Below are 26,235 nucleotides of genomic sequence, written 5' to 3'. Positions count from 1 at the left end.
ACTAAAGGGGTGGCGAAGCCACAAAACGATGGGCTAGGCTTGTAAATGCCCTTGGGCAGATAGCCTAGTATGAACCTATGAACCTATGAATCCACTAAGCACAGAAGAGGTTATCAGGGACCCAGGTTGACAGTGGCCTTTCTTTTGACAGTCACGCTGTTAAAGTGGTTAGAAAGACCTTCTACATTGCCCACCTGATCATGAAGGGATTCACATCCAGATCTAGTGAGGTCATTGTTCCCCTGTACTCTTCACTTATCAGACCAATGATCGAGTACAATGCCCCATTCGGGATGTATCTCACCCGACATCTGCAGCAATTGGAGAGACCCCAAAAGTTCCTCACCAAAAGGATAAAGGGACTCCAAAATCTGTCATATGCTGCCAGATTGAAGAAACTCCAGCTCTATTCAGTTGCATACCGCCTGCTCAGAGGTGACATGTGCCTGACATACAAGGCCATGTCCAACGGACATGCTCCACCTCAAAAATCCAAATCCACCAAAACCACTAGAGCAAGCGACTTAAACCTTAGCACGGATATAAATAGGACGTGCTGGAGGGATAGATTTATCACCAGAGACTCCTATGCTGTGGAATAAAATCCCGGTCCATGTGAGGCAGAGCACTGCTGGCTCAGTTCAAGAGAAATCTTGACCTGTGGATGGGAGATCGAGGGTTTATCCCTGAATCATCTCTGTGTCACTGCTGGACAGAGGCACAACAAACTAATGGGCACAGTATTTTTTCATATAAGGGGTGGCATAAGCCACAAAAATTTGGGCTAGGCTTATAAATGCCTTAGGGCAGATAGCCTAGTATAAACCTATGAACCTAAGAAAGAGAGAGGTCACTAGTCGGGGTTAGTGCGAGGACATGACCAGTGAGTTTTTATATAGATAGATAGATATATATATATATATATATATATATATATATATATATATATATATATATATATATATATATATATATATATATATACACACACCTGTCTTTTAACCCCGGACAAACAAAAGAGTCTGTCACTTTACTTCCATCAACTATCTCATCAGTCCGTGCTGACTGCAAGGACAGTCCTTCAAGCATTAGGGTTCATGGCATCTTGTATTCTGGTGCTTCCCAATGCCAAACTGCATATGAGGAAGCTGCAATGGTATCTCTCAAAAATGTATGGACACAGCACTGCCAAGATTTGGACACTGTCATTCAAATAATACCTTGCCTTCAAAAGGAATTCTTGTGGTGGGCTCAGGAATGTCACCTAAACAAGGGACTCTCTGTGACCCGGCCAGAGGCGAGTCAGATTTTAACGACAGATGCCTCGGATACTGCTTGGGAGCTCATCTAAATGGAAAGTGGATACAAGACAAGTGGCCTGCCAGACTACAGCATCTACATATCAACATGAAGGAGATGTTGGCAGTCCAGTTTGCATTGATGGCGTTCAAGGAGTTACTTCTTCCAGGGCAGGTGTTGATTCTGACAGACAACACAACTGTCATGTGGTACATCAACAAGCAAGGGGGAACACATTCTTATCCTCTATGCAGGCAAGCAATGATTTTATGGGAGACTGCGTTAAGCCTGCAACTGACTCTTCAGGCAAGGTTTCTGCCAGGAGCACAGAACTCCTTAGCAGATGTATTAAGCAGACAAATCATGGATCCCCACAGTGGAAACTGGATCTTCATGTATTTCAGACATTGACAGTGTCATGGGGAACTCCAGACATAGATCTGTTAAGCTTCTCCACTAAACCACCAGCTGCCAAAGTATTGCACAAAGGGGTTTCATCACACAGCTTGGAAAGTGGATGTTCTGTCTTTCAGTTGGAAAAACCTTCATGTCTATGCCTTTCCACCTCTGCCTCTTCTTCCAAAGGTATTACTAAAGGTCAGACAGGACAGGCCAAGGATGATTTTGATAGCTCCAGATTGGCCTCGGCAACACTGGTACCCACTTCTAAGGAGTCTTGTAAAGAAGCCTCCATGGCCTTTACCTCTGATTCCTCATCTGTTATCTCAGAAGGACGGTCATCTGCTCAATGTCAAGCTTCAATCTCTTCATCTCACGGCTTGGCATATTCTGTGTTGAAGCATGGTAGGTCTCAGCTTCCTCAACAAGTTTTAAATGTGATTATGGAAGCTAGAAGGCCTAGTACTAGGAGAGTGCACATGAAAAATGGAAGAGATTTTTATTTTGGAGTACAGCAAAGAATTTGGAGATTTCAGAGCCTAATTTGAGTGTGGCTCTTCAATATCTTACTGAATTACTGGACAAAGGTTTGTCTTTCTCTTCCATAAAGATTCATGCTGCAGCAATTTCAGCTCACTATGATTGTGACCCACCTTTGTTTTAGCATCCTTTGTTCAAGCAGTTTCTTAGAGGGGCAAAGAATATAAGACCCCCACGTAGAGCTCCTACTCCTGCTTGGGATCTCAATTTTGTGTTGGAAAAACTTACTCTACAACCTTTTGAGCCTGCAGCTACTGCTGAATTGAAATATTTGTCATGGAAGACTGCTTTTCTGTTGGCTATTACTTCTGCAAGAAGGGTGTCTGAGTTGCAGGCCCTTATGGCAGTAGAGCCCTTCTTGATTTTCCATAAGGACAGGGTATCATTACGTACTAATCCTTCCTTTATGCCTAAGGTGGTTTCTAGTGTGGCTTTAAACCAAACTATTCATTTGCCTACGTTTTTTGCAGATCCTCAAAATAAAGCGGAGAAGATTTTACACACTTTAGATGTACACAGGCAATTGCGTTACTATTTGAGCAGGACTAAAGATTTTAGGCAGTCTCAGCAGTTACTTGTTTCTTTTGCTTTAAGTTCACAGGGCAAGCCTGTGTCAAAACAAACTATTTCTAGGTGGATTGGCTTTTGCATTGCATTTTGTTATTCCCATCATGGCAAAGAGGTTCCAGCTGGGATTAGGCCTCATTCCACTAGGGCTACTGCCACTTCAACAGCATTTCTAAGGGGTGGCAACTAAGGATATTCTGGAGGCAGCTACTTGGAGTTCAGTGCATACTTTCTCTAGGCATTATCACCTGCCTATATACTCTAAGACTAGAGCTGGTTTTGCCACAGCTGTTTTACAAGGCATGTTGTCAGCTCCTGCTACTTTATAATTTGCCAGCCTCCCTTACCTCTGCTTTGGGATTCTACCCAATTGTCAGGACTGCAGCAAGGGAAGGCGAAGAACATAGTGCAGTTTTGTACCTACCATAAATGTAGATGTTCGAGGATTCCCTTGCTGCAGTCCAATTTACCTCCCTCCTTCCCCTCTGTGTTTCAAGGTGGTTGTGTAGGTGAGTTTACATGCTTATATTTTTGTATATATTACTGTATATATTGTACATGTTTTTTGGTGCAGGTTGTTTTTGGGACTTGTCTTTTTGGGTCTTCTGACATCTGGGGCAAGAAAAGACTGAGGAAATGGCGTCGGTCATGCGCATTAGTACCCTGGCGTACTGTCGTCAGTCTAAGGCGCCATGACCGTCGGCAGCCCTATCTCTGGTATTCGGGCCGACTGGGGCCTTGGACTATACCCAATTGTCAGGACTGCAGCAAGGGAATCCTCGAACATCTACATTTATGGTAGGTACAAAACTGTACTTTCTGGTTGGGTTTTTGGCTTTGTGGTTTCGAAATACTGAAATTCGAGATTTCAGTATTTCGAAATTGCAAAGTGGACCCACACACACACACACACACACACACACACACACACATATATATATATATATATATATATATATATATATATATATATATATATATATATAGATATAGATGTATATATGTATATTTATTTATTTTATTTTACTTTTGTTGACCGGGATAGTCCGACTGGATACATGTCCATTTTCAGCGGAGGCCCGGGGAGAAAAGCTCCAAGATAATAATACACATTGAACATTTAGTAAATGCTGGTTTCAAGTAGATTACTGTAATAAGCAATACCAGCATTTAGCACATACAGTACTTATTATAAAACACTTTACAAAACATAACATTGTTTTCGAAGTTAAACATACATAACATTACATTCAGGTTTAAGCCACACTGAGCAGCAGTTATATAATTGACCCTTCCTGAAATGGAGTGGCAGAAAAAAGTTAGTAGTAGTTGAAGGTAAGGCACCTCGCTGGAGGTCTTCATCCCACCCCCACCTGAAATAAAAAAGACCACAGTAAAGAACTTCTCAAAAGCCGACTTCACACTTCTAAAGACTAGTGTGGTCTCCTTTAAGGCCCCTGAGCCGGCGGAAAACAGTACTCAAGCCGCTGAATCACTTACAAATGCCTTCTACCAGCACCTGCAGGACTGCATGGATAAGGCAATCCCAAGCAAAACAAAGACTCTTTGTACCAAAGGCAAGCGTCCAGTCTGGTGGACCCCAGCCATAAATAAACTCTACAACAAAAGGAGGAAGCTACTACAAGATAGAGCAAAATCCTTAAAAGGTAAGACACCCTTGATCACTATAAGTAAAAAACTAAGAGCTCTCATAAAATCATCCAAAGCAAATTTCGAGAGAAAAATAGCTAAAGACTCAAAAGACAATCATAAGGCCTTCTTTAGCTATGTTAGAAACCTAGGAGGAAACTCCCAGATATGCTCAGAACTAGTTCAAAATGATGTGAAGATTACTGATCCTACAGACATTGCCAACATACTGGCTGACAGGTTCAGTGCAAACTTCTCCCCCCCAAAGGAGAGATATCTATACCAAACGATTTCAGCCCCCAAACATCTCCAGCCCAAGTGAGAACTGCTCTCCAAAGCAAAGAACACAGCATCCATGGGACCTGATGGTGTCCCCGGCTGTGTGCTCCACGAACTCAATGAGGAATTAAACCCACAGCTAGGACAGCTGTTTAATCAAAGTCTTACCTCTGGATACACCAGGAGTGGTGCACTGCAACTGTGGTCCCACTTCACAAAGGCGGTGCCTCCACCGACCCTGGAAATTACCGCCCATTAGCTTGACAAGCCTTATCTGCAAAGCCATGGAGAGGATCATAATGGACCTCATAAATAAAGACATAGGGAATTTGCAGACTTTGGATCCAACCCAGTTTGGCTTTGTCAAAGGCAGATCATGCCTTTTAAACTTGGTTGACTTTTTCAAACAGTCACCAAAGCCATTGATGAGGGAAAGGCAGTCCATACAGCCTACCTCGATCTGGCTAAGGCCTTCGATACAATACCCCACTCGGGTATCATTGAAAAACTCATCAGCTTAAATGTTAACCCATACATCACAAGATGGGTTGCAAACTGGCTGAGTGACAGAACCCACAGGGTCAGAGTTGCTGGCGCCATGTCAGACTCAAAGCCTGTCACAAGTGGTGTCCCACAGGGCTCAGTCCTGGGCCCACTCTTGTTTGGCATCTACTTTTCCAAGTAAAAGCAAACACAGGAGGGTTATGGCTGACAAAGTTTGCAGATGACTGCAAACTGGGCCATAGTAGAAAACACATCTGACACAGATATCCTTCAGAAGGGTCTCACAGAAACGGATAACTGGTGCCAGAGCCACGGCCTAAAGTTAAATGCCAAAAATGCATAGTCATACCCTTCGGGAAAAACAAGGTTACCCCTAGCTACCAAATAGGTGGCAATCCACTGAGCACAGAAGAAGTTATCAGGGACCTGGGGACCCAGGTTGATAGTAGTCTGTCATTCGACACCCATGTAGCTAAAGTAGTTAGGAAGACCTTCTACATTGCCCACCTTATCATGAAGGGATTCTCATCTAGATCAAGGGAGGTCATAGTCTCCCTTTACTCATCACTCATCAGACCAATGATTGAGTACAATGCCCCATTCGAATGTATCTGACCCGACACTTGCAGCAGCTGGAGAGGCCACAAAGTTCCTCACCAAAAGGATAAAGGGTCTCAAAAATATGTCCTATGCTGCCCGACTGAAAGAACTCCAGCTCTATTCAGTCGCCACGCTTGCTCAGAGGTGACCTTTGCCTAACATACAAGGCCATGTCAAACCCAGATTTGATGAATATGCTTCACCTCAAAAATCTAGATCCATCAGAGCCACAAGGGCGGGAGACTTAAACCTCGACACGGCTATTAATAGGACGTGCTGGAGGGATAGATTCATCACCCAAAGACTCCCTATGCTGTGGAACAAAATCCCGGTACATGTGAGGCAGAGCACCTCGCTGGCCTTGTTCAAGAGAAATCTTGACCAATGGATGGGAGATCGCAGATATACCCCAGGGATTACCTCAGTGTCACTGCTCGACAGAGGCACAGCAAAATAATGGGTATAGTTCCCCATACTAAAGGGGTGGCGTAAGCCACAAAACGATGGGCTAGGCTTGTAAATGCCCTTGGGCAGATAGCCTAGTATGAACCTATGAACCTATGAACCTATGAATCCACTAAGCACAGAAGAGGTTATCAGGGACCCAGGTTGACAGTGGCCTTTCTTTTGACACTCACGTTGTTAAAGTGGTTAGAAAGACCTTCTACATTGCCCACCTGATCATGAAGGGATTCACATCCAGATCTAGTGAGGTCATTGTTCCCCTGTACTCTTCACTTATCAGACCAATGATCGAGTACAATGCCCCATTCGGGATGTATCTCACCCGACATCTGCAGCAATTGGAGAGACCCCAAAAGTTCCTCACCAAAAGGATAAAGGGACTCCAAAATCTGTCATATGCTGCCAGATTGAAGAAACTCCAGCTCTATTCAGTTGCATACCGTCTGCTCAGAGGTGACATGTGCCTGACATACAAGGCCATGTCCAACGGACATGCTCCACCTCAAAAAATCCAAATCCACCAAAACCACTAGAGCAAGCGACTTAAACCTTAGCACGGATATAAATAGGACGTGCTGGAGGGATAGATTTATCACTCAGAGACTCCCTATGCTGTGGAATAAAATCCCGGTCCATGTGAGGCAGAGCACCTCGCTGGCTCAGTTCAAGAGAAATCTTGACCTGTGGATGGGAGATCGTAGGTTTATCCCGGGAATCATCTCTGTGTCACTGCTGGACAGAGGCACAACAAACTAATGGGCACAGTATTTTTCATATAAGGGGTGGCATAAGCCACAAAAATTTGGGCTAGGCTTATAAATGCCTTAGGGCAGATAGCCTAGTATAAACCTATGAACCTATGAACCTATGAACCTAAGAAAGAGAGAGGTCACTAGTCGGGGTTAGTGCGAGGACATGACCAGTGAGTTTTTATATAGATAGATAGATAGATATATATATATATATATATATATATATATATATGTATATATATATGTATATATATATATATATATACACACACACATACACTTACCAAAAAAAGGATGTTTATCCTTCCAAATAAGAGAAAATCAGTGATTGTACCCACAGGTGATATCTGTTCTTAAGGTGTTGTTAACCATGCTAAAGTACATGTTAAGGCTTGTTCCTACTTAAACTGAAACATCTTCTTATCTTGCCTCTGTTCTCTCCTGCTGTCCTGCTGAAACTTGAGCTGTTTTGTGCTGAGCTGGTTCAAGGCTCTTCACAGATGGAGCTCTTTCCCCCTTTCTCTGGGTGACTTTGTCTTGCTTTCTTCTCTTTTCTTATTTCCTGCCGTCCAGGCATTGTAATCTGTAGCCAGTAAATTATTATTTATTTCTTTTTTTAGCCAGTAAAGTAATTTTATCCAACTTGATAAGTTTTACTGTCTTGTTTACAGCTTTCCCATTGTAAAAACAGAAATTTTGCTTTCTATCCAGCCATCTTGGAAGTCCCTCCTTCGTGCATTGTAGACCGCTTTTATTATTGCCTTTGTGCTTTATTCAAAATTTTTTATGTTGTGTTTCTTTGTTTCTTGTGTTGTAAATAGTACTCGGTCAGTAGATGGGTTTGAACCGAGTGGTAATGAGGCTGTGCTATGTTTTCTAGTCTGATGTATACCCATCAGGAGTTTCCAGCACCATCATGTGCATGAACAATTTGATATTCAACAATGTTCTGAGCTTGTGATGTCAAAAGAAGAAATTGTAGCAGCCACATACAGTAGAATACCCACTACAGCCCTTCAGGTGTTCATCAAGTGCATGTCCATTGGAGCAACACACTTGTGATGACAAGGGATCTGAGTGTTTCCCTATCTAGATGACTGGCTTCTAGCTGCTCCAACATTGGAATTTTTGTCAGTGCCATTGACTACTTGCTTTAACTTTGTATGTCTTTAGGCATATCCATAAGGCACAAAAAGTTAGTTCTACAGCTAACCCAGGCCATTCAATGCATCATGTGTCACCTATATATGCCTAAATCCATAGCATCCCTTCCTCAAGACAGAATTTAGGCATTAAGGAACATCATCCAAATTCTCCTCCACTCCGATCATGCTTCAGCTGCTGTATCCCTCAGAGTACTGGGTCTAATGGTAAAGTGTATTGTAATGTTCATTTGCTCACTTTCATGTAAGGATTCTCCATTGTCTTCTAAAGACTCAGTGGTTTGGAGTTTCTCAACAGTATTATCATCGCAACTTGCCTTTGCAAGGAGCAGTTAAGGTGGTGACTAAATTCCCCTTGCTTTAATTCCAGACGACTTTGTTCTTCAGTCACCTGCGACAGTGGTGAACATGGATGCTTCCTCCTTGGGACGGGGGGGGGGGTATTGTAGGGTATAGGATGGTGCAAGGATTATCGAGGTCAGAAGAGGCCAATCTTCACATCAGTATCTGAAAGATGTGTTCAGTCCTCCTCGTGTTGCAGTAGTTATAGACTACCTTTCTCTAGGACAGATGGTTGCTTGTTACATAAAAAAGTAAGAGGGAACCAGGCCTTTATCCTTATGCCAGGAAGTGATGAGGGTGTAACAGTGGGCACTTACTTTGCATTGCTTTCTAATAGCTGTACACGTCCCAAGGGAAGACCAGTTGCCTTGCCATCAGGCTCAGGTCCTGATGCCTTATGAATGGTCTCTCAATCCAGTGGTGGCTCAGTAGACTTTCATCCACTGGTTCCAACCTTATTGTGATCTTTTTCCTTAAGTCGGCAAGTTCTTCTCCATGATCCTTCAGAGGGATAGTCCCCAAGATACCCTTTGGTTGTGCAGTGGCCTGTTGGACTATTTTGTGTGTACACTCCTTTGCCTCTGATCACCAGATTTCAGCAGAAAATGGTCATATGCCAAGCCACTGTGGTTCTCTTTGCTCAGACAAATTTAGTTTCTCCTTCCAAGGCCTCACATCAGTGAACATCTCTATGGATTTTGGATTAAAGACAAGATCTACTATTCCACCCTTTTAGGAAACTTTGCCCAGATCTTCACAGCTTCAAACTAACTGCTTGGTTTCTCCAATAAACCAGCATTATCCAGTGATTTAGTTAGGATTCTGTGTGCATGCAAGCAGGAATCCAGTCATAAGCCTTACTGTGGTAATTTGAAACATTTAGTGATCTGGGCATCATCACAGCAAATTGACCCTTTTTCTGTTCCTGTTCAAGATATATTATGCTTCTTGGCTAACATGTTTGACTCAGGTTCCAACTTTATGGAATTAAAGTGCAATTAGCAGCTATTTCAGATTTTCATGTGGGTTATGGAATGTGTTCCTTGGCTGGCTTCTCATAAACTCTACACTGCCTTTCTCAATGGACTTTTCTTGCTCCGATCCCAAATTAGAGATCCTGTGCCTCCATTTCATATTAGAAACACTAATTAAGTCACCATTTGAGCCAGCATCCTCAGCTCCTTTGAAGTTCCTCTCCTGGAAAACACTTTTTGGTTGCTATCATTTATGCCAGGAGAGTATCCGAGTTAAACACCGTATATGTTCTTGACTTCCTTATTTAGTTTTTCACAAGGATAGTGTGTCCCTCTGCATTTATCCCTCCTTTCTTCAAGATAGGTTCCAGTGGAGATATAAACCAGCCAATTCACTTACCAGTCTTTTTTTCTCCAAATCATTCAAATAAAGGTGAATGTCTTGCATACTCTGTATGTACATAGTCAACTTAGATTCCACCTGCACAAAACCAAATCTTCCAGGAAAGACTCTCAGCCCTTTGTTTCCTTTGTAGTTAAACTTAGGTCAACTGTGTCTAAGGTCACCCTTTCTAGGTATCTTTCTGATTGTATTTCTTACTTATACTCTGTGCAGAATCATCCATTACCATGCAAACCCAAGGCTCATTCCACCAGATCTGTTGCCACTTCAACAGCTTTCTTTAGGAATTCTTTTTTGAGGATATTTGTGCAGCAGCTATATGATCTATAAGTGCGCACCTTTGCTAAACATTACAATTTGGATACTATCTCAAGGTCTGGTGTTTCCTTTGGAGCCACTGTTCTCAGGGGGTCTGTTGTCATGATGCCACCCAGGCATCCTGTAGCTGGGGATTCTGACCCATCTGGTGGAGTGGACGAACTGAATGAATAGGAAATGGTAGTTATGTATTTACCATAATATTGGAAGCCTTCACTCACATCCATCTAATATGATAACCCACCCTCCATTCCCTTTTCAAGTTGACAATTTATAAGATCTGAAGGACGTTCCCATTAATTTTATTGTCTACCTTGAAATCTAGCTTCACTAGTTGGCACCAATCTCAGTCGGGTGTATCTCTACACAAAAGAACATTGTGGAAAAATAATTCTTAAGGCGCTAGAAGCTGGAGCACTAGTTTTGCTGGCTTGGATCAACGAAATGACTTAAGTACCCATCAATCATATCAGATGGATGTGAATGAAAGGATCCAACATTATGTTAAGTACATAACTACTGTTTTTACTTTAAGGGGGATATAATGCTGGCAGTTAATAAAATGCCTTTGAGTTTTCATGTAGTTGGTGAAAAGATCTGATGTTCTTCGTGTTTCACTGTTGCAGTCATCACAGTTGGGTTATATATCCCCGCCAGGGTATCCCTTGGCCGGCCCGAACACCAGAGGCTTAGTATTTCTGTATCTGTTGCTGTGGCTTCAGGACTGACGTCAAGTCATCAGTAGTATAAAGTAAGGCAACCGACACCATTACATCAGTCTTTCTTACTGCGGAGCCCGAAGCAGAAGCAGTTCAGATAAATGTCTGTCGGCCACTACCTGAGTTTCGTCTTCTGAATTGAAGCTGAAGTTTTCTAAAGCTAAGTACCCCATTGGGTATCCTTTTTTCTTGCACTTACCGATGTCAGAAAACGTTAATTGTCTCACCTGTGGAAAGGAAATACCACACCGAGACTTTAATTCTTACTGCATCACTTGCTTAGGCCCAGACCACAACGTCCCCCCGCTGTTGCTTTTGTGCTTTGTTCAATGCCAGAACTATACTTCGTCAGGCCCTTATTGTACTTAGATATTTTCGCTTACAGTCCTCTAATTCCGATATGACTTCGTTAAGCCATCCGACAGCAGATCTTCCGAAAAAAACGTAAAAATAAAGACAGAGACAGCCCGCACAGGTCCAAACCTACTAACAACGCTTCCATTAAGCTAGTAGTCAGTTCTTTGGTGCTCAGTGAGGCACTTTCGCAACCCCTGATGCCTGCTTCTATGGATTCGCAGGCCGCTACCGAGACCCTTTTGGAGTCCGGTATGCCGCAAAACTCTTCTTTGACTAAGGATCCTGCAGTTGTCTCTCCCTTGGATGGGGCCGGAGCCACTGAGCAGGCACCGGCTTCTGAGGAAGTACTTCGCACTACCGATACTTGACACAAACTGACGACTTTCTCGTGTACCGTTCTTTTGAAAACGACCAAGTATCTAAGGCTCAGGGTATGAACCACACCCAAGAAAACGACAACCCACTATCAGGCACCTGCTTCCTTGCCTCAGTCTCAAATGCTTAAAATGGCGGAAGACCTTATCATGCTTATCAGGGGAAGCCAAGCTACCCCTTCCAAAAGAAAAAAAAGATCTGTCCCCAGTAGTTTTGTCCGAACAGGAGTCTGATGACTCTGAGGCATCTGAATATGAAGACATGCAATCCTTTTCTGCTTATGAGGATTCCGATGCAGAGGATTCCATTCCCTCAGCATCTCCACCCGAGGACTTTTCCTTTTGGGAAACCCTTCATACCTTAAGGGAGCATTTCCAGTGGGAATGTCAGGACTACCCTCAGTCTAAAAAGAGCCTCAGGGAATTCTTAGATCTTCCACAGCACAGACCCCTGGCCATTCCCCCAGTCTTGGATGTTGTGGACGATGTTTTCCTGGAATCCAGTTTGACTCCTGACACCCTACCTCCTGCACCCAGAAAACCTGACCGGTATTACAGTCCCTGACTCTCACCTAAGCACACCTTACACTATGGTTTTGATGCCCTAGAAGCTTCTTGCAGGGCAGCAGTCACCGGTTGTGTGATTAGAAGGCATGCATGGTTTAAGGAACAGCCCTTGCCAGACCATGTTAAATCTAAATTGTTGGATGCACCCTTGCACAAAGAGAACTTATTTGGCACTAAGGCAGAGGAGGTCTTAAAAAAGATGGAAGAAAAAGCTAAATCTATGCAGACAGTTAAGGATTTCTTAAAGGTCCAGCCACCCAGGTTCAGTAGGCATTGCCCCTCCAAGCACTGGTCCTTTCCTGCTCCCACCAGGTCATTTCAGCCCAGACCTCGTGGAAGCAGACCCCCCCAGACAGCAGCCACAGGGAATGCAGAGATCAAAACAGTGGAATTCCTCCACTTCAAAAACAGGGAATTCTAAGCCACCCCCTCATGATAAGAACTCACAGTGACTCTCCTCTGCCCACCCCCTTCCTCTGCCCACCTTCACTTACCCCTTGGAGGAAAACTCTCCTTTCATGCAAGCACCTGGGCCACCATTACCAGCGGCCATTGGGTCCTGAACATAGTGCCCCAGGAATACAAATTTTCTTTTCACACTGTTTCACCCCCAAAAGAGTTCCCAGATCTACCTCCAAACCAGTGGGCAGAGGCACAAAAGCAAGTCCTTTCCCTGCTCTTTATGAGGGCAATAGAGCATGTTCCTGCAGAACAGAAAGGCCAAGGTTTTTACTCCAGAATTTTTCTGGTACCCAGAAAAGAGAGCACCTGGCACCTCATCCTCTATCTATCTATCCATTCTAAACACCTTCCTAGTGATACCACAATTCAAAATGCTCACCCTCCAGCAACTGCTACCCATGCTCTCCAAGGATGCTTGGCTAGCCACCCTAGACCTAAAAGAGGCCTACCTCCGCATTCCTATCAGGCAATACGTACGTTTCAGGGCAGGATCTCTGCATTTCCCTTTGGCTTATCTACTGCTCCCAGAGTTTTCACAAAATGTCTGGCCCCGGCCATTGCCTTTTGCACACAAAGGAATGTCCAAAGTTACCCATATTTAAACGACTGCCTAATTCAGGCAGACAGTCAGGAAAAGCTGCTCAAGCACCTGGCCTTTGTAAAGTCCCTGCTGACCTCCCTAGGGTACACTATCAACGAAAATAAATCCAAACTAGTACCCACCTAAGGGATTATATTCCTGGGAGCAAGCCTGGACACAGCATCCCAGATGGCATTCCTTACACCAGAAAAGCAAACTTACCTGACAGCCTACTTCTCTGAACTAGCCACCAGACCCCAGTTATCTGCAAGGAAAATCCTGCAAGTTCTGGGGTTCATGGCATCTTGCATTCTACTCATTCCATATGCCAGACTGCATATGAGGAAACTTCAATGGTACCTAAAAATCCTTTGGTGTCAACACTCTCAAGACCTGGAAACTCTTATACCCATGATACCTTGCCTCAGGAAAGATTTTCTTTGGTAGGCAGCAGCATGCTCCCACAAGAAGGGACTACCTTTCTCACCGCCCAGACCCTCACCACAGATGCATCAGACTATGCCTGGGATGCACACCTGGATGGCAGGTACATACAGGGCCAATGGAGCCCACAGCAAATCCATCTGCACATCAACCAAAAAGAGATGTTAGCTGTCCAGCCCGCATTGACAGCGTGCAGGCCCTTCTCTCCCCAGGGTCTCTCCTGATCAAAACAGACCACTGTGATGTGGTATATCAGCAAGCAAGGAGGGACTCCCTTCTACCCTCTATGCAGGCTGGCCATGACCCTTTGGCACACAGCCTCTGCCATGCAACTACACCTGTTTGCACAAGTCCTGCCAGGTTCTCTAACCTCTATGGCAGATTACTTAAGCAGAAATCTTCTGGACTCACACGAGTGGCAGCTAGACAAAAGAACATTTACCCTAATAACTCAGAAAGGGGGCACCCTGAAGGGCAACCTCTTTGCCTCCCACACCAACCATCAGCTCAGCAGGTTCTGCACCAGGGAGCATCACAACATGGCCCGGAAAGTGGATGCCCTGTCCTTCCCCTGGGTTAATCTATCATTCTATGCCTTTCCTCCACTACCTCTCATTCCCAGGGTACTGCTCAAAATAAGGGAGGAAAAACCAAGGATAATTCTTATTGCTATAGACTGACCTCGCCAACACTGGTACCCACTGCTGTGCAGCCTGTCCCCACTGCCACCATGTCATCTCACTCAGACCCAACCCTCCTGACCCAGATGGAAGGAGAATTCATACATCCCCAATTGCAGACCCTCAGTTTGGCAGCTTGACTTATTCCCTAACCACTCGATCTGCCAATCTGAGTAAACAGGTACTAGATGTTATACATGAGGCCAGACGCTTTATCACTAGAAAGTCTTATGCTGACAAATGGAAAAGGGTTCTGCACCTGGATTCTGGCTAAGGGAGCCGATACGGCACAGCCCTCACTCCCTCTCATCCTGAATTACCTAGCTGACCTGTTACACAGTGGTTTCTCTTTTTCCTCTTTTAAAATTCATGCCTCTGCTATCTCTGTTCATTTCTCCACTGAGCAGCCCCTTTTCTCACACCCTGTGATCAAACAATTCCTAAGAGGGGCTAGCAACTGGAGGGCACACAGAAGAGCACCTACCCCAGCTTGGGACCTTAACTTTGTGTTAGAAAAGCTTACCCCGCCCTCCTTCGAACCAGCATCTTCAGCAGAGTTAAAATTTCTCTCTTGGAAGACAGCTTTTCTTCTGGCCATCACTTCAGCCAGAAGAGTCTCCGTGCTACAAGCACTCATGGCTGTGGAGCCTTCATCATCTTCCATGCTGACAGCGTTTCCCTCAGGACAAACCCATCCTTCATGCCCGAACTGATGTCCAGTGTGGCTCTCAACCAATCCATTAATTTGCCCACAGGTTTTCCCTCACCCACAGAACAAGGGGGAAAGGATCCTGCACTCTCTAGATGTGCTAAGACAGCTCAGATTCTATCTAGACAGGACTAAATCATTCAGAAAGTCTGATCAGTTGATGATTCGCTTTGCTGCAGGGGCAGTGGGCAAAACCATCTCCAAACAAAGAATTTCTAAGTAGATAGCGCACTGCATCCATTTCTGTTACAAGTAACACGGAAAGCCTCCCCCTAAGGGGGTCAGGACTCACTCCACCAGAACAACCTCCACTTCTGCAGCTTTCCTCAGAGGAGTCCCCACCAGGGACATCCTGGAGGCTACCACCTGGATATCTGTTCACACTTTCACCAAACATTACCACCTGCCTATCTTCTCCAAATCCAGGGCAGGCTTTGCCACCGCAGTCTTGCGGGGCATCCTAGCCAGCCCCTAGTCTCCTTGACTGCCTCTACCCTTTTCCGCAGCTGTGGGAATCAACCCAAATGTGATGACTGCAACAGTGAAACATGAAGAACATAGTACAGTTGTGTACACTTACCATAAATGTAGATGTTCGAGTGTATTCACTGTTGCAGTCCTGGTTTCCCTCCCTCCACCCCCCTCCTCTGTCTCTCTCTCTCTCTCTCTCTCCTTACAAGGGACATTTTGGTATTTACTTTCTACTGATGGGGTTTTTCCACCATAACCTGGCTCCCACTTGGGGGCTCCTGACAGTTATGGCAAGAAAAACTGATATAATGGCGTCAGCTGCCTTACTTTATACTACTGATGACCTGATGTCAGTCCTGAAGCGATAGCAACGGACGCAGAAATTACTAAGCCTCTGGTATTGGGGCTAGCTGAGGGCTACCCTGGCAGGGATAACCCAAATGTGATGACTGCAATAGTGAATACACTCGAACATCTACATTTATGTTAAGTGTACACAACTGTACTTTTCGGATGCCATGGTGGTTCATGGAGAGCTGGTAACTAAATAATGCATGTAAGGTGCCACATTACTGTGTTGCTAGGTGGCTTCAAGTACATTTAAGATATTTGATTTTTCATTATTTCCCAGTATAGGTTGTATATAGTAACTCTAATTTTTCTAACTCTTCTTTTCATGTGTAGTTTCATAGATATATTGAAATTGCTATAAAGCAATGCAGAAGCTCAGGTATTGATTGCAAAATTCATGGAATCAATATAATTGGGCGGATCCGAGCAGAGGATGATGACTTTGCAATCATTCCTTTCCTGGCATCAGATAATGAAGAGGAGGAAGATGACAAAGCTAGTGCTGGAAGGTATGTAGCATGCATTATTAATTTAAAAAAAATGTGAACCAGATAGTGGTATGTAAAACTTCTTGCATGTATGTATATTTGTAGGGACCAATGCAGATGATTTAGGTTGTCCTATGACATTATTTTAAGGGATTGGATTGCCTGGAAGCTGTTCGAGGATGTACAGGATAGTTGGAAGGAAAAACCACTCATATTGTCAGGGATCCAGATTATGTATTGAATGAGTCCAGTTGATCTTTTTTTCTGTTATGGTAATTGCATTATTTGGATCCCAGGAGAAGAGGTTTTAACAAAACAGCTGTAAAAAGTTGTATAGCTTGCAAGCTAGTCCACCCCCACCCCCATTTCAACAGCCAGGACTAGTAGCTGCACTCAGCAGTTCCTTGTGACTTTTGAGAATCTCCAGGGTAAGAACTCATCCCATAGTGCTCCATACCTCCCCATCTCTCTAGATTTCATTTCAGAGTGACTTTCCTTGATTTTTAAGTATTTTTTCTGGCTCTTGCTTTAATTACTGCATACTCGACTGCATTTTGCCTAAAAAACAGCTCTGCATATTGTTTTTACTGTACCTGTGTTGATTCTAAACTGTTTGCACTTTAAAAAGTTATTTTTGTTTAATTTAACTGTTAGGCTAACACACTCAAGTGCGCTAGCCGTTTTATAGCATTTACTGTTTGCTACTGTATCTTTTCTTCTGTCTCTGTAAAAAAAAAAAAAAAAGAAAAAAACAAAAAAAATCCTTGTTTTCCCGCTTTTCTGAACTAGAATAGTCCAGTCTTCAGATTTTGCTGATCTCTGGGCTTTGTCTTAGTTCCTGTGCTATCCATATCCTTATTTGGATAAGAGGAAGCTTCTTAGTTCACCAGTGGGAGTGGGGAGCACTGAGTAGCCTATTTGTCCCTAGAGGAGTGGTTCCAGCCCAGCAACTTGTAGTCTATTGGCCATTTTGGGTCAATTCCTGGCTCTTTTCAACCCCCTGCTATAAAGCCCGTTTTTGCGCGCTTTTTCACTTGTATACGACTCAGCACAGCTCCTCGTGGTGTCCTGCAGAGTTCTACAAGCAGCAGAGAGTGAAAGAGTGACTTTCCTTGATTTTTAAGTATTTTTTCTGGCGTTCGCTTTAATTACTGTATCTCGACTGCATTTCTCCTAAAAAACAGCTCTGCATATTGTTTTTACTGTACCTGTGTTGATTCTAAACTCTTTGCACTTTAAAAAGTTATTTTTGTTTAATTTAACTGTTAGGCTAACACACTCAAGTGCGCTAGCCATTTTATAGCATTTACTGTTTGCTACTGTATCTTTTTCTTCTGTCTCTGTAAAAAAAAAAAGAAAAAAACAAAAAAAATCCTTGTTTCCCGGTTTTCTGAACTAGAATAGTCCAGTCTTCAGATTTTGCTGATCTCTGGGCTTTGTCTTAGTTCCTATGCTATCCATATCCTTATTTGGATAAGAGGAAGCTTCTTTGTTCACCAGTGGGAGTGGGGAGCACTGAGCAGCCTATTTGTCCCTAGAGGAGTGGTTCCAGCCCAGCAACTTGTAGTCTATTGGCCATTTTGGGTCAGTTCCTGGCTCTTTTCAACCCCCTGCTATAAAGCCCGTTTTTGCGCGCTTTAGCGCAAAGTAGCGCAAAGTTGCTCATAGAGCAGCATCGGGCAGCGCCGGTTAATCAAGTTTAAACTATTTCTGGCTCTGTAAAGTCTGCTCTTCAATTTTTCCCTTAGAACTGCTCTACTTGCAATCTAAACAGCCTATTCTCTATCTGAAAAGCTCAGCACTTGCTCCTAAAGCATTTTTATACAGGTAAAAGCACTCATAAACAAAATAAAGTACTTCACTCACCTAAATTCCCTTGAGTACCCATTTCCCTATAGGTCCTTTCTGACTCAGTTACACAGCAATCTTTTTCACTATTCTAGCATGTCGAAGGGTCAGTTGCTGGCGTCCTCTCCTGTCCAGCTGGTGAATCTGGGAATCTTGAGGCAATGTTACAATTGCCTCATGTACACAGACAACCCTCTCCTCCTCCCAACAAATACTAATATATGCGAGAGATGCAACTATATAGCCAAACTGGAGGCTGAGCTCTCTCAACTCAGTACTGGCAAGACCAGTCAGGAGGAGAAGGTAACCACGCACACCACAAACCCAGTCTCACATAGAACTATCACAACTGCAAACCAAGCACATAAACACACAAAAACATACTCGGAGGCGCTGATTAAAAATCTACCAAAACAACAGAGGCCTCCAAAGCAGACACCCAAGCAACCGCCACCTCAAGACATAGCACAAGCAACACATAGTTCACAAAGTCCGTGTGCTAAACAGTCACAGCCCTTAAGTCCAAACAACATGCCAGACACACTTGTAATAGGTGACGCCATAGTCAGACACACTGACGTCCCGCTCACCAGACTGAACAAGGAAAAGGTCACAGTAAGCTGCCTGTCGGGCGCTAGAATCCGCCACATAACACAAGCACTCAGGTCACTCCACAGCAAGTACAAATATGACTCAGTCATTGTCCATGCCGGTGTGAACGACCTGAGACGTACCTCCCTGGACTACATGAAAAGAGACATAGAGGAGCTCTCTGATTATGTAGCCCAGGCCGGTATGACCCTGACCCTGAGCAGCATCTTACCCTCACCAAGAATGATGCCACAGTACAAAGACAAAATGATCAGTTTTAACAATTGGCTTAATTTCTGGTGTCATTCTAAGGGGATCCAATGACTGTCTGCTTGGGATGACATGCTTGACAAGCCACGCTGCTTCGCAAGGGATGACTTGCACCTGTCACCCCTGGGCTTCCGGATATTGGCCAAGGCTCTTGCCACCCCCATAGTGCCTTTTTTAGGCAAGGCTCAAATGACAAACCTACCTCCCTAGAAAACACAAGTGGAAAAAAACTAAGGGTAATGCTGCTCAATGCCAGAAGTCTAAACCTCAAGATGCATGCTTTCGAAGCCCTCCTCAAGTATGGAGAACATCGATGTCTGTGCAGTGACTGAAACCTGGTTCAAGGCTCCTGAGAGCACCCCAGCACTATCAGGTTTTACCTCATATCATGCTTTCCGGCCCCAAAACTTGGACCGAACCACAAAAGGAGGGGGGAGTATCCATATTCATGAAAGATACCCACACCTCCAGGTTAGTGGCAATGCACGAAGCATCGGAGACCATCCAGGTGCAACTAACCATAGGCAAAACTGCCCTACAGTTTGTAGCATGCTACAGACCACCCTCCCAAACTCGGGAACCCCACACAGCCTTCCTGAAGACACTGGAGAGTATGAATGTCTCTCCAAATACCATCATATTGGGAGACTTCAACTACCCAAACATAGACTGGGAACATTACTCAAGCCCCAACACCCTAGCCCAAAGGTTCCTAGAATTCATAAACTCAAATGCGATGGAACAACTAGTCACCATTCCCACAAGAGGAGATAATATATTAGACCTGATCATCACAAACATGGGGACAAAATGCTCCACACCGGAAGTATATCCCTCATTGGTGAGATCAGACCATAAATTAATCTCACTGGAAATCCACATCCCGCCCCCACCCCATGCACAAAAGACCACAGTGAAGAACTTCTCAAAAGCCAACTTCACACTTCTTAAGACTGAAGTGGTATCCTTCAAGGCCCCTGGGCCAGTAGAAACCACAACCCACAATGCTGAATCCTTTACAAATGCGTTCTACGAGCACCTTCAAGAATGCATGGATCATGCAATCCCAAATAAAACCAAGACCCATTCCCCCAAAGGCAGGCACCCGGTCTGGTGGACCCCAGCCATAAACAAACTTTACAACAGGAGGAGGAAGCTACTACATGACAGAGCAAAATCCCTAAAAGGGAAGGCATCTCTGATCAGTACTAGCAAAAAACTACGATCACTCATAAAATCATCCAAGGCCAACTTTGAGAAAAATCACAAAAGACGATCACAAGGCCTTCTTTAGCTATGTTAGTAACCTGGGTGGAAACTCCCAGATATGCTCAGAGTTAGTCCAAAATGACACAAAATACACTGAACCCACAGACATTGCCAACATTCTGGCAGACAGGTTCAGTGCAAATTTCTCCTCTCCCTCGCCCCCAAAAGGAGAAATATCTATCCCAGCAGAGTGTAGCCTCCCTAACATCTCAGATGCCCAGGTGAGAGCCGCCCTCTCTAAAGCTAAAAACACAGCATCAATGGGACCGGACGGTGTCCCGGGCTGTGTGCTACATGAACTCCAAGAGGAACTAAACCCACACATAAGGCTGCTGTTTAATCTTAGCCTTACTACAGGATACGTACCCAAAGAGTGGCGAACAGCAACAGTGGTCCCACTCCACAAAGGCGGTGCTTCTACGGACCCTGGAAATTACCGCCCCATAAGCTTGATGAGCCTGGTCTGCAAAGCTATGGAGAGGATCATTATGGAACTCATAAACAAAGACATTGGGGACCTACAGACATTGGTTCCTACCCAATTTGGCTTTGTCAAGGGCAGATCCTGCCTTTTGAACTTGGGCGACTTTTTTGAAACCGTCACTAAGGCCATTGATGAGGGTAAGGCAGTTCACACAGCCTACCTTGACCTTGCAAAAGCTTTCGACACAATACCCCACTCGGGCATCATAGACAAACTCACCAGCTTAAATGTAAATCCATATGTCACAAGATGGGTTGCAAACTGGCTCAAGGACAGAACCCACAGGGTCAGAGTTGCTGGAGCCATGTCAGACTCTAAGCCGGTCACAAGCGGTGTCCCACAGGGCTCAGTCCTGGGACCCCTCTTGTTCAGCATTTATTTTTCCGAGGTGCAGGCAAACATAGGAGGATTGTGGCTGACAAAGTTCGCAGATGACTGCAAACTGGGCGCCATAATTGATACTCCAGCGGACACTAGCATCCTACAGAGAGGCCTCATAGAAACAGATAATTGGTGCCAGAGCCATGGCCTCAAGCTGAACGCCAAAAAATGTATAGTCATACCCTTTGGGAAAAACAAGGTACCCGCAAATTACCACATAGGTGGTAATCCATTAAGTACGGAAGAGGTAATCAGGGACCTAGGGACCCAAGTTGACAGTAACCTCTCATTTGACACTCACATTGCCAAAGTGGTTAGGAAGACCTTCTATATTGCCCACCTTATCATGAAGGGATTCACATCTAGATCAGGAGAGGTCATTGTGCCCCTGTACTCTTCTCTTATCAGGCCAATGATTGAGTACAATGCCCCATTTGAGATGCATCTTACCCGACACCTGCGGCAGTTGGAAAGACCCCAAAAGTTCCTCACCAAGAGGATAAAGGGTCTCAAACATATGTCATATGCTGCCTGGCTGAAGAAACTCCAGCTCTGTTCAGTCGCATACCACCTAATCAGAGGTGATCTGTGCCTGACGTACAAGGCCATGTCCAATCCGGAATTAATGGACATGCTCCACCTCAGAAAATCCAAATCCATCAGAGCCACGAGAGCAAGAGACTTGAACCTCAACACAGAAATAAATAGGACATGCTGGAGGGACAGATTCATAACCCAGAGGCTCCCTACACTCTGGAACAGAATCCCAGTCCATGTTAGGCAGAGCCCCTCACTAACTCTATTCAAGAGAAATCTTGACGAGTGGATGGGAGATCGTAGGTTTACCCCGGGGCTCATCTCTGTGTCACTACTAGACAGAGGCACAGTAAACTAAACCCTAAATGGGCGTAGTATTCTCATCCTAAGGGGTGGTGTAAGCCACACACAGTCTGGCTAGGCTTTATAAATGCCCTAGGGCAGATAGCCTAGTATGAACCTATGAACCTATTTGACATGTAACCATTACCAGTGAGAGGCACTCCTAGAATTGCTTTGTTTTGTGTTTTAAAATGTTTTTCATCATTTTGGTGGGTTGTTTCTCATAGCTTAAACCAGTGCATTATTAAAGTCAGTTTTTTTTTTTTTTTTGTTAGGATTCAGTTAGTTTGATTGCTGTTAGCAAGCCTTTATACCTTCTGTGGTTCCTTTAAGTTCCCATATTGGCTAGACAGAAATTCCATTCTGCTTCACACAGTATATTCTAAGCTCTGCTATCACTCACCTTTTCTAAGGACACTATACTGACGTGTGTGTGTGTGTATAGATATATATATAGATTGTGTGTGTGTGTGTATATATATATATATATATATATATATATATATGTATATGTGTGTATATATATATATATATATATATATATATATATATATATATCAATAATCACACCTCAGTAAACCTTCATTGGATATTATATTACCACTTCACAAAGCTATATATATATATATATATATATATATATATATATGTATGTATATGTCTCTGTAGTAATGTCTTTCGTCCTTTCCTGGTTAGGGGTCACCACAGCGGAACTCCGCTCCGCTAATGATTGGCAGTGGATTTTTTATGGTGCCAAGTTGCCAGTCTGACGCCCAACCTTCAAAGAAGGCACACCCATTCATGCACGCACCTACCTGCATATCTTTAAACATCACTCGACTGCGGGGAGGACATGCAGACTCCACACAGAAGGGGCTCCAGCCGAGAATCAAATGGGCGAACCTCTTGCTGTGAGGCAACAATATATATATATATATATATATATATATATATATATATATATGTATATATAATGTCCATATTGCATTGTTGTTGGAGGCAGATGGTACTGGGTTCAACTATAGGTAGAAGTAATAATTTAACTGACTCTGTGGCAGCAAGCGTTAATGCATTGTTGTTAATCTATATGTATAAACATATTGTTATGGGTGTGGAGATTTTATATATATATATATATATATATATATATATATATGTGTGTGTGTGTGTATTTATTTATTTTTATGTATGTAGCCTATTTCTCTGTCATCCTTTCTACCTATGTACTTTCCCATTCCCATACTACTTACTTCTGTTCTCCTCACATTCCTATACATAATTTTATTACATACTCCTATTACCCTTCAACATATTCTCATCCGATGCCTTTGTTTTTCTCTCCCCTCTTTTTTTTTTTTTCATCCCATCACATCACATCCCTTCTGTATCTCTCTCTGTTCAGCCATATACTGTTCACTGGCAGCTTCTTCTTACTCAGCCTTAGTCGCACACAGTTTATCTATTAATCATCAGTTTCAGCCTCTGCCACACCCCGTACATGGTCCAACCAATTTCTTTCTTTGCTAGCACCTCTGTCTATTTCCACTGATGGGGTGGCTGTCAGAAATGTCTTTTCATCTTGTTCCTCCTGTATACTTCCCCACTAACACATTGCATAAATTCTTTTTCCCTCAAACCTCTGAAGTCATAAATAAATAACATTAAGAATTTACTTTATATGCCTTTAATCAGGAACACTTCAGGATGTGCAAACAGAAATTTTATTCTTACAATGCTGGGAGTTAGTCTTCATAATTCTTGATGAAGCATTCGGACTTTACATATAAAAACTGTAATTTTATACATTTTCTTATCAAACTGCTCGTGCAGTTTCATGACGTTAGAATGACTGTGTCCTATAGAAAACTTTGCAAATGTCCTCATCCCTCGTGATTTTCGCCTCAGACTTCACGTGAACACCTTCCTATACACGATTCACCTGCTTACAAGGGGTCTTGTTTCTGATCTTGGATATTTCAAACCTACCCCAGCAACAACGCACTCCTAGCCTGGAGGAGTCAGGCTAACAAATTCCTTTTTGTAATAACTGCATGTCTCACTTCATGCAACACGTACTATTCTGTCTTATTACATACTGAAAGAATGCAGTTTAAAATGAACAGTAATACTGTGGTTTATGAAGCTGTATTTTTCCCAGTCCTGCATACAAATTATATTTGTTTTTTAACAATCATGTTATAGCATCATTAATAAACTGAAATTAATATACATTTTAATAAGCTGGTCTTGTCCCATAACAATTTTCTCCCTCTGACACTGTCAGTGTCATACCATACATATAATTGCATTTTTATTTTTTAACTTAATAAAATACGCCTCAGCGTCATAGTAGTCATTTCTTTTGTCAAAATAGAACTGTTATTGATTTATGCATGCAGTGGCATTTCATGTGCAGATGATGTTAAACATTTTGTAATCACAGCCTTTAGAATAGAAAATGCTAAAATGATTACAAATATAATAAAAAGTACAATGACAATACCCTTGATTATGCTAGTTTTCAGGTAAGCAAGAATACTGCCCAACCAAGTGTCCAATTTTTGGATGTGCTGTCCAACTGTTTGGCCCTTTGTTTCATGAAGTTTGACAGTTTTTTCTGTTTATTATGATGGTCACTAATATATGAACAGTAACGACTCCTTATGAGGTTACATGACCCGCCCCCTTTTGCAGCAAGCCTTATATCAAGTGCCATTCAATTCTGTAACACCACAGTTCGCATTTTAGTCATTTCTCGATTTGTCATTCTGATGTGATGTGATGTGAAGTTTTGCTAGCCACCTCCTGTAGAATCTGAGCAAGCATAGTGATTTCAAGCATTGTCCTTTGCACTCCATACTCAGGATTAAAGACTGAAAATACTTGCTTCTGCCCAGTGGATTGCTTGCTTATTTTTCAGTCTACCTGCTGGTGGGTTTTTGAAATGTTGAATAGCAGGAGTAATATTGCCTACAAAGCAGCATTCAGACCAATCTGTAGGCAACCAGGGGTAGGCATGATTACCACAGATATAGTAACGGTCACCTATCATGCCCATGCCACGCCCACAGTCATAGCTTTTTAAGTGCAAAGAGTTTAACAAACTTTTATGCCTGGTGTCATTACAATTGCTTTTCCCTACTGGTACAGTCCCGTTTTTGGCATAACATGCGTCTCCATGTTGTGTGGTTGCAAGTTGAAGAGACACAACTTTTGAAAAATCATTTACATTACGCCAGGTTAAGCTAATGTCATTAAGGTCCTTTTTAAATGACACCTATGATGCAGGGATGGGAATCATGGGAATCCCTGCCTTGGAATGATGAGGTATATGCAAATATATCCAGCAAGAAACTGTTTTCTCTCAACTAGTTTATAGAAGGGAACAGCAGCAGCAGCAAAGCAAAAGTACATGATGTCACTGGATTTACCATGGACTACTACTGAAGCTGACCACGTTCTCACTGGGCAGATGATTTATCTGTCACACCTCGATCTCCCTCTGTTGGCTGCGATGATTCGTCTGGGGTCCCCACATGACAGGTCTTCTTGCAATGAGATGAATGGATCCATGTTGGTAGTCCTGCACAGCAACTGCAGTCATTAGCAGAACCTGAAAAGGCCCCTTCCACCTTGGACTGAGGGAGTTTTTCCTCTGGAAATTATTTTTATGTAGACCCAATCAGCCGGTTGTAGTTGTTGACAGGGTTGGTCAGGAGGCTTTGGTAATACTGCTTTTACTGATTGAGGATATTGCTGCAAAATTTTGAGGAGTCTCCTACAATAACAAATTAGAGCGTCATCTGACAGAGTTGAATCAACATTTTCCACTGGAGGGGTAGCTGGAAAGGACCATGGATCTTTTCATTAATATCTCATATGGACTCAGTTTTCTGGTGGCATTTAGTGAGGCCCTCATACTCATTAATGCTAAGGGAAGGGCTTTGGGCCACTTTAAGTGGGTTTCAGCACAAATCTTTGAAATTTTATTTTTAAGGATTCTGTTTACCCTTTCCACTAATCCAGATGACTGGGGATGGTTGGGACAGTGAATAC

At 43.4% G+C, this 26,235-nt stretch overlaps 1 protein-coding gene across 1 annotated transcript in view; it reads left to right on the top strand.

Annotated features, from left to right (window-relative positions):
* Nucleotides 1–26,235, top strand: part of HERC2 (HECT and RLD domain containing E3 ubiquitin protein ligase 2) — a gene marked incomplete in the record, with an annotated part of 3,551,743 nt that overhangs the window by 2,435,788 nt on the left and 1,089,720 nt on the right. Inside the window, 1 exon segment of the mRNA XM_044072055.1 lies at nucleotides 16,303–16,478. Within this exon segment, the coding sequence (XP_043927990.1) occupies nucleotides 16,303–16,478 (176 nt within the window).

Source organism: Protopterus annectens, chromosome 5.part0, assembly GCF_019279795.1.
Source record: "Protopterus annectens isolate FY-2018-M chromosome 5.part0, PAN1.0, whole genome shotgun sequence".
In the NCBI taxonomy this organism is placed as follows: domain Eukaryota; kingdom Metazoa; phylum Chordata; order Ceratodontiformes; family Protopteridae; genus Protopterus; species Protopterus annectens.
Note: the sequence above shows the minus strand (reverse complement) of the source record. Positions and strands in the feature narration are given on the sequence as shown.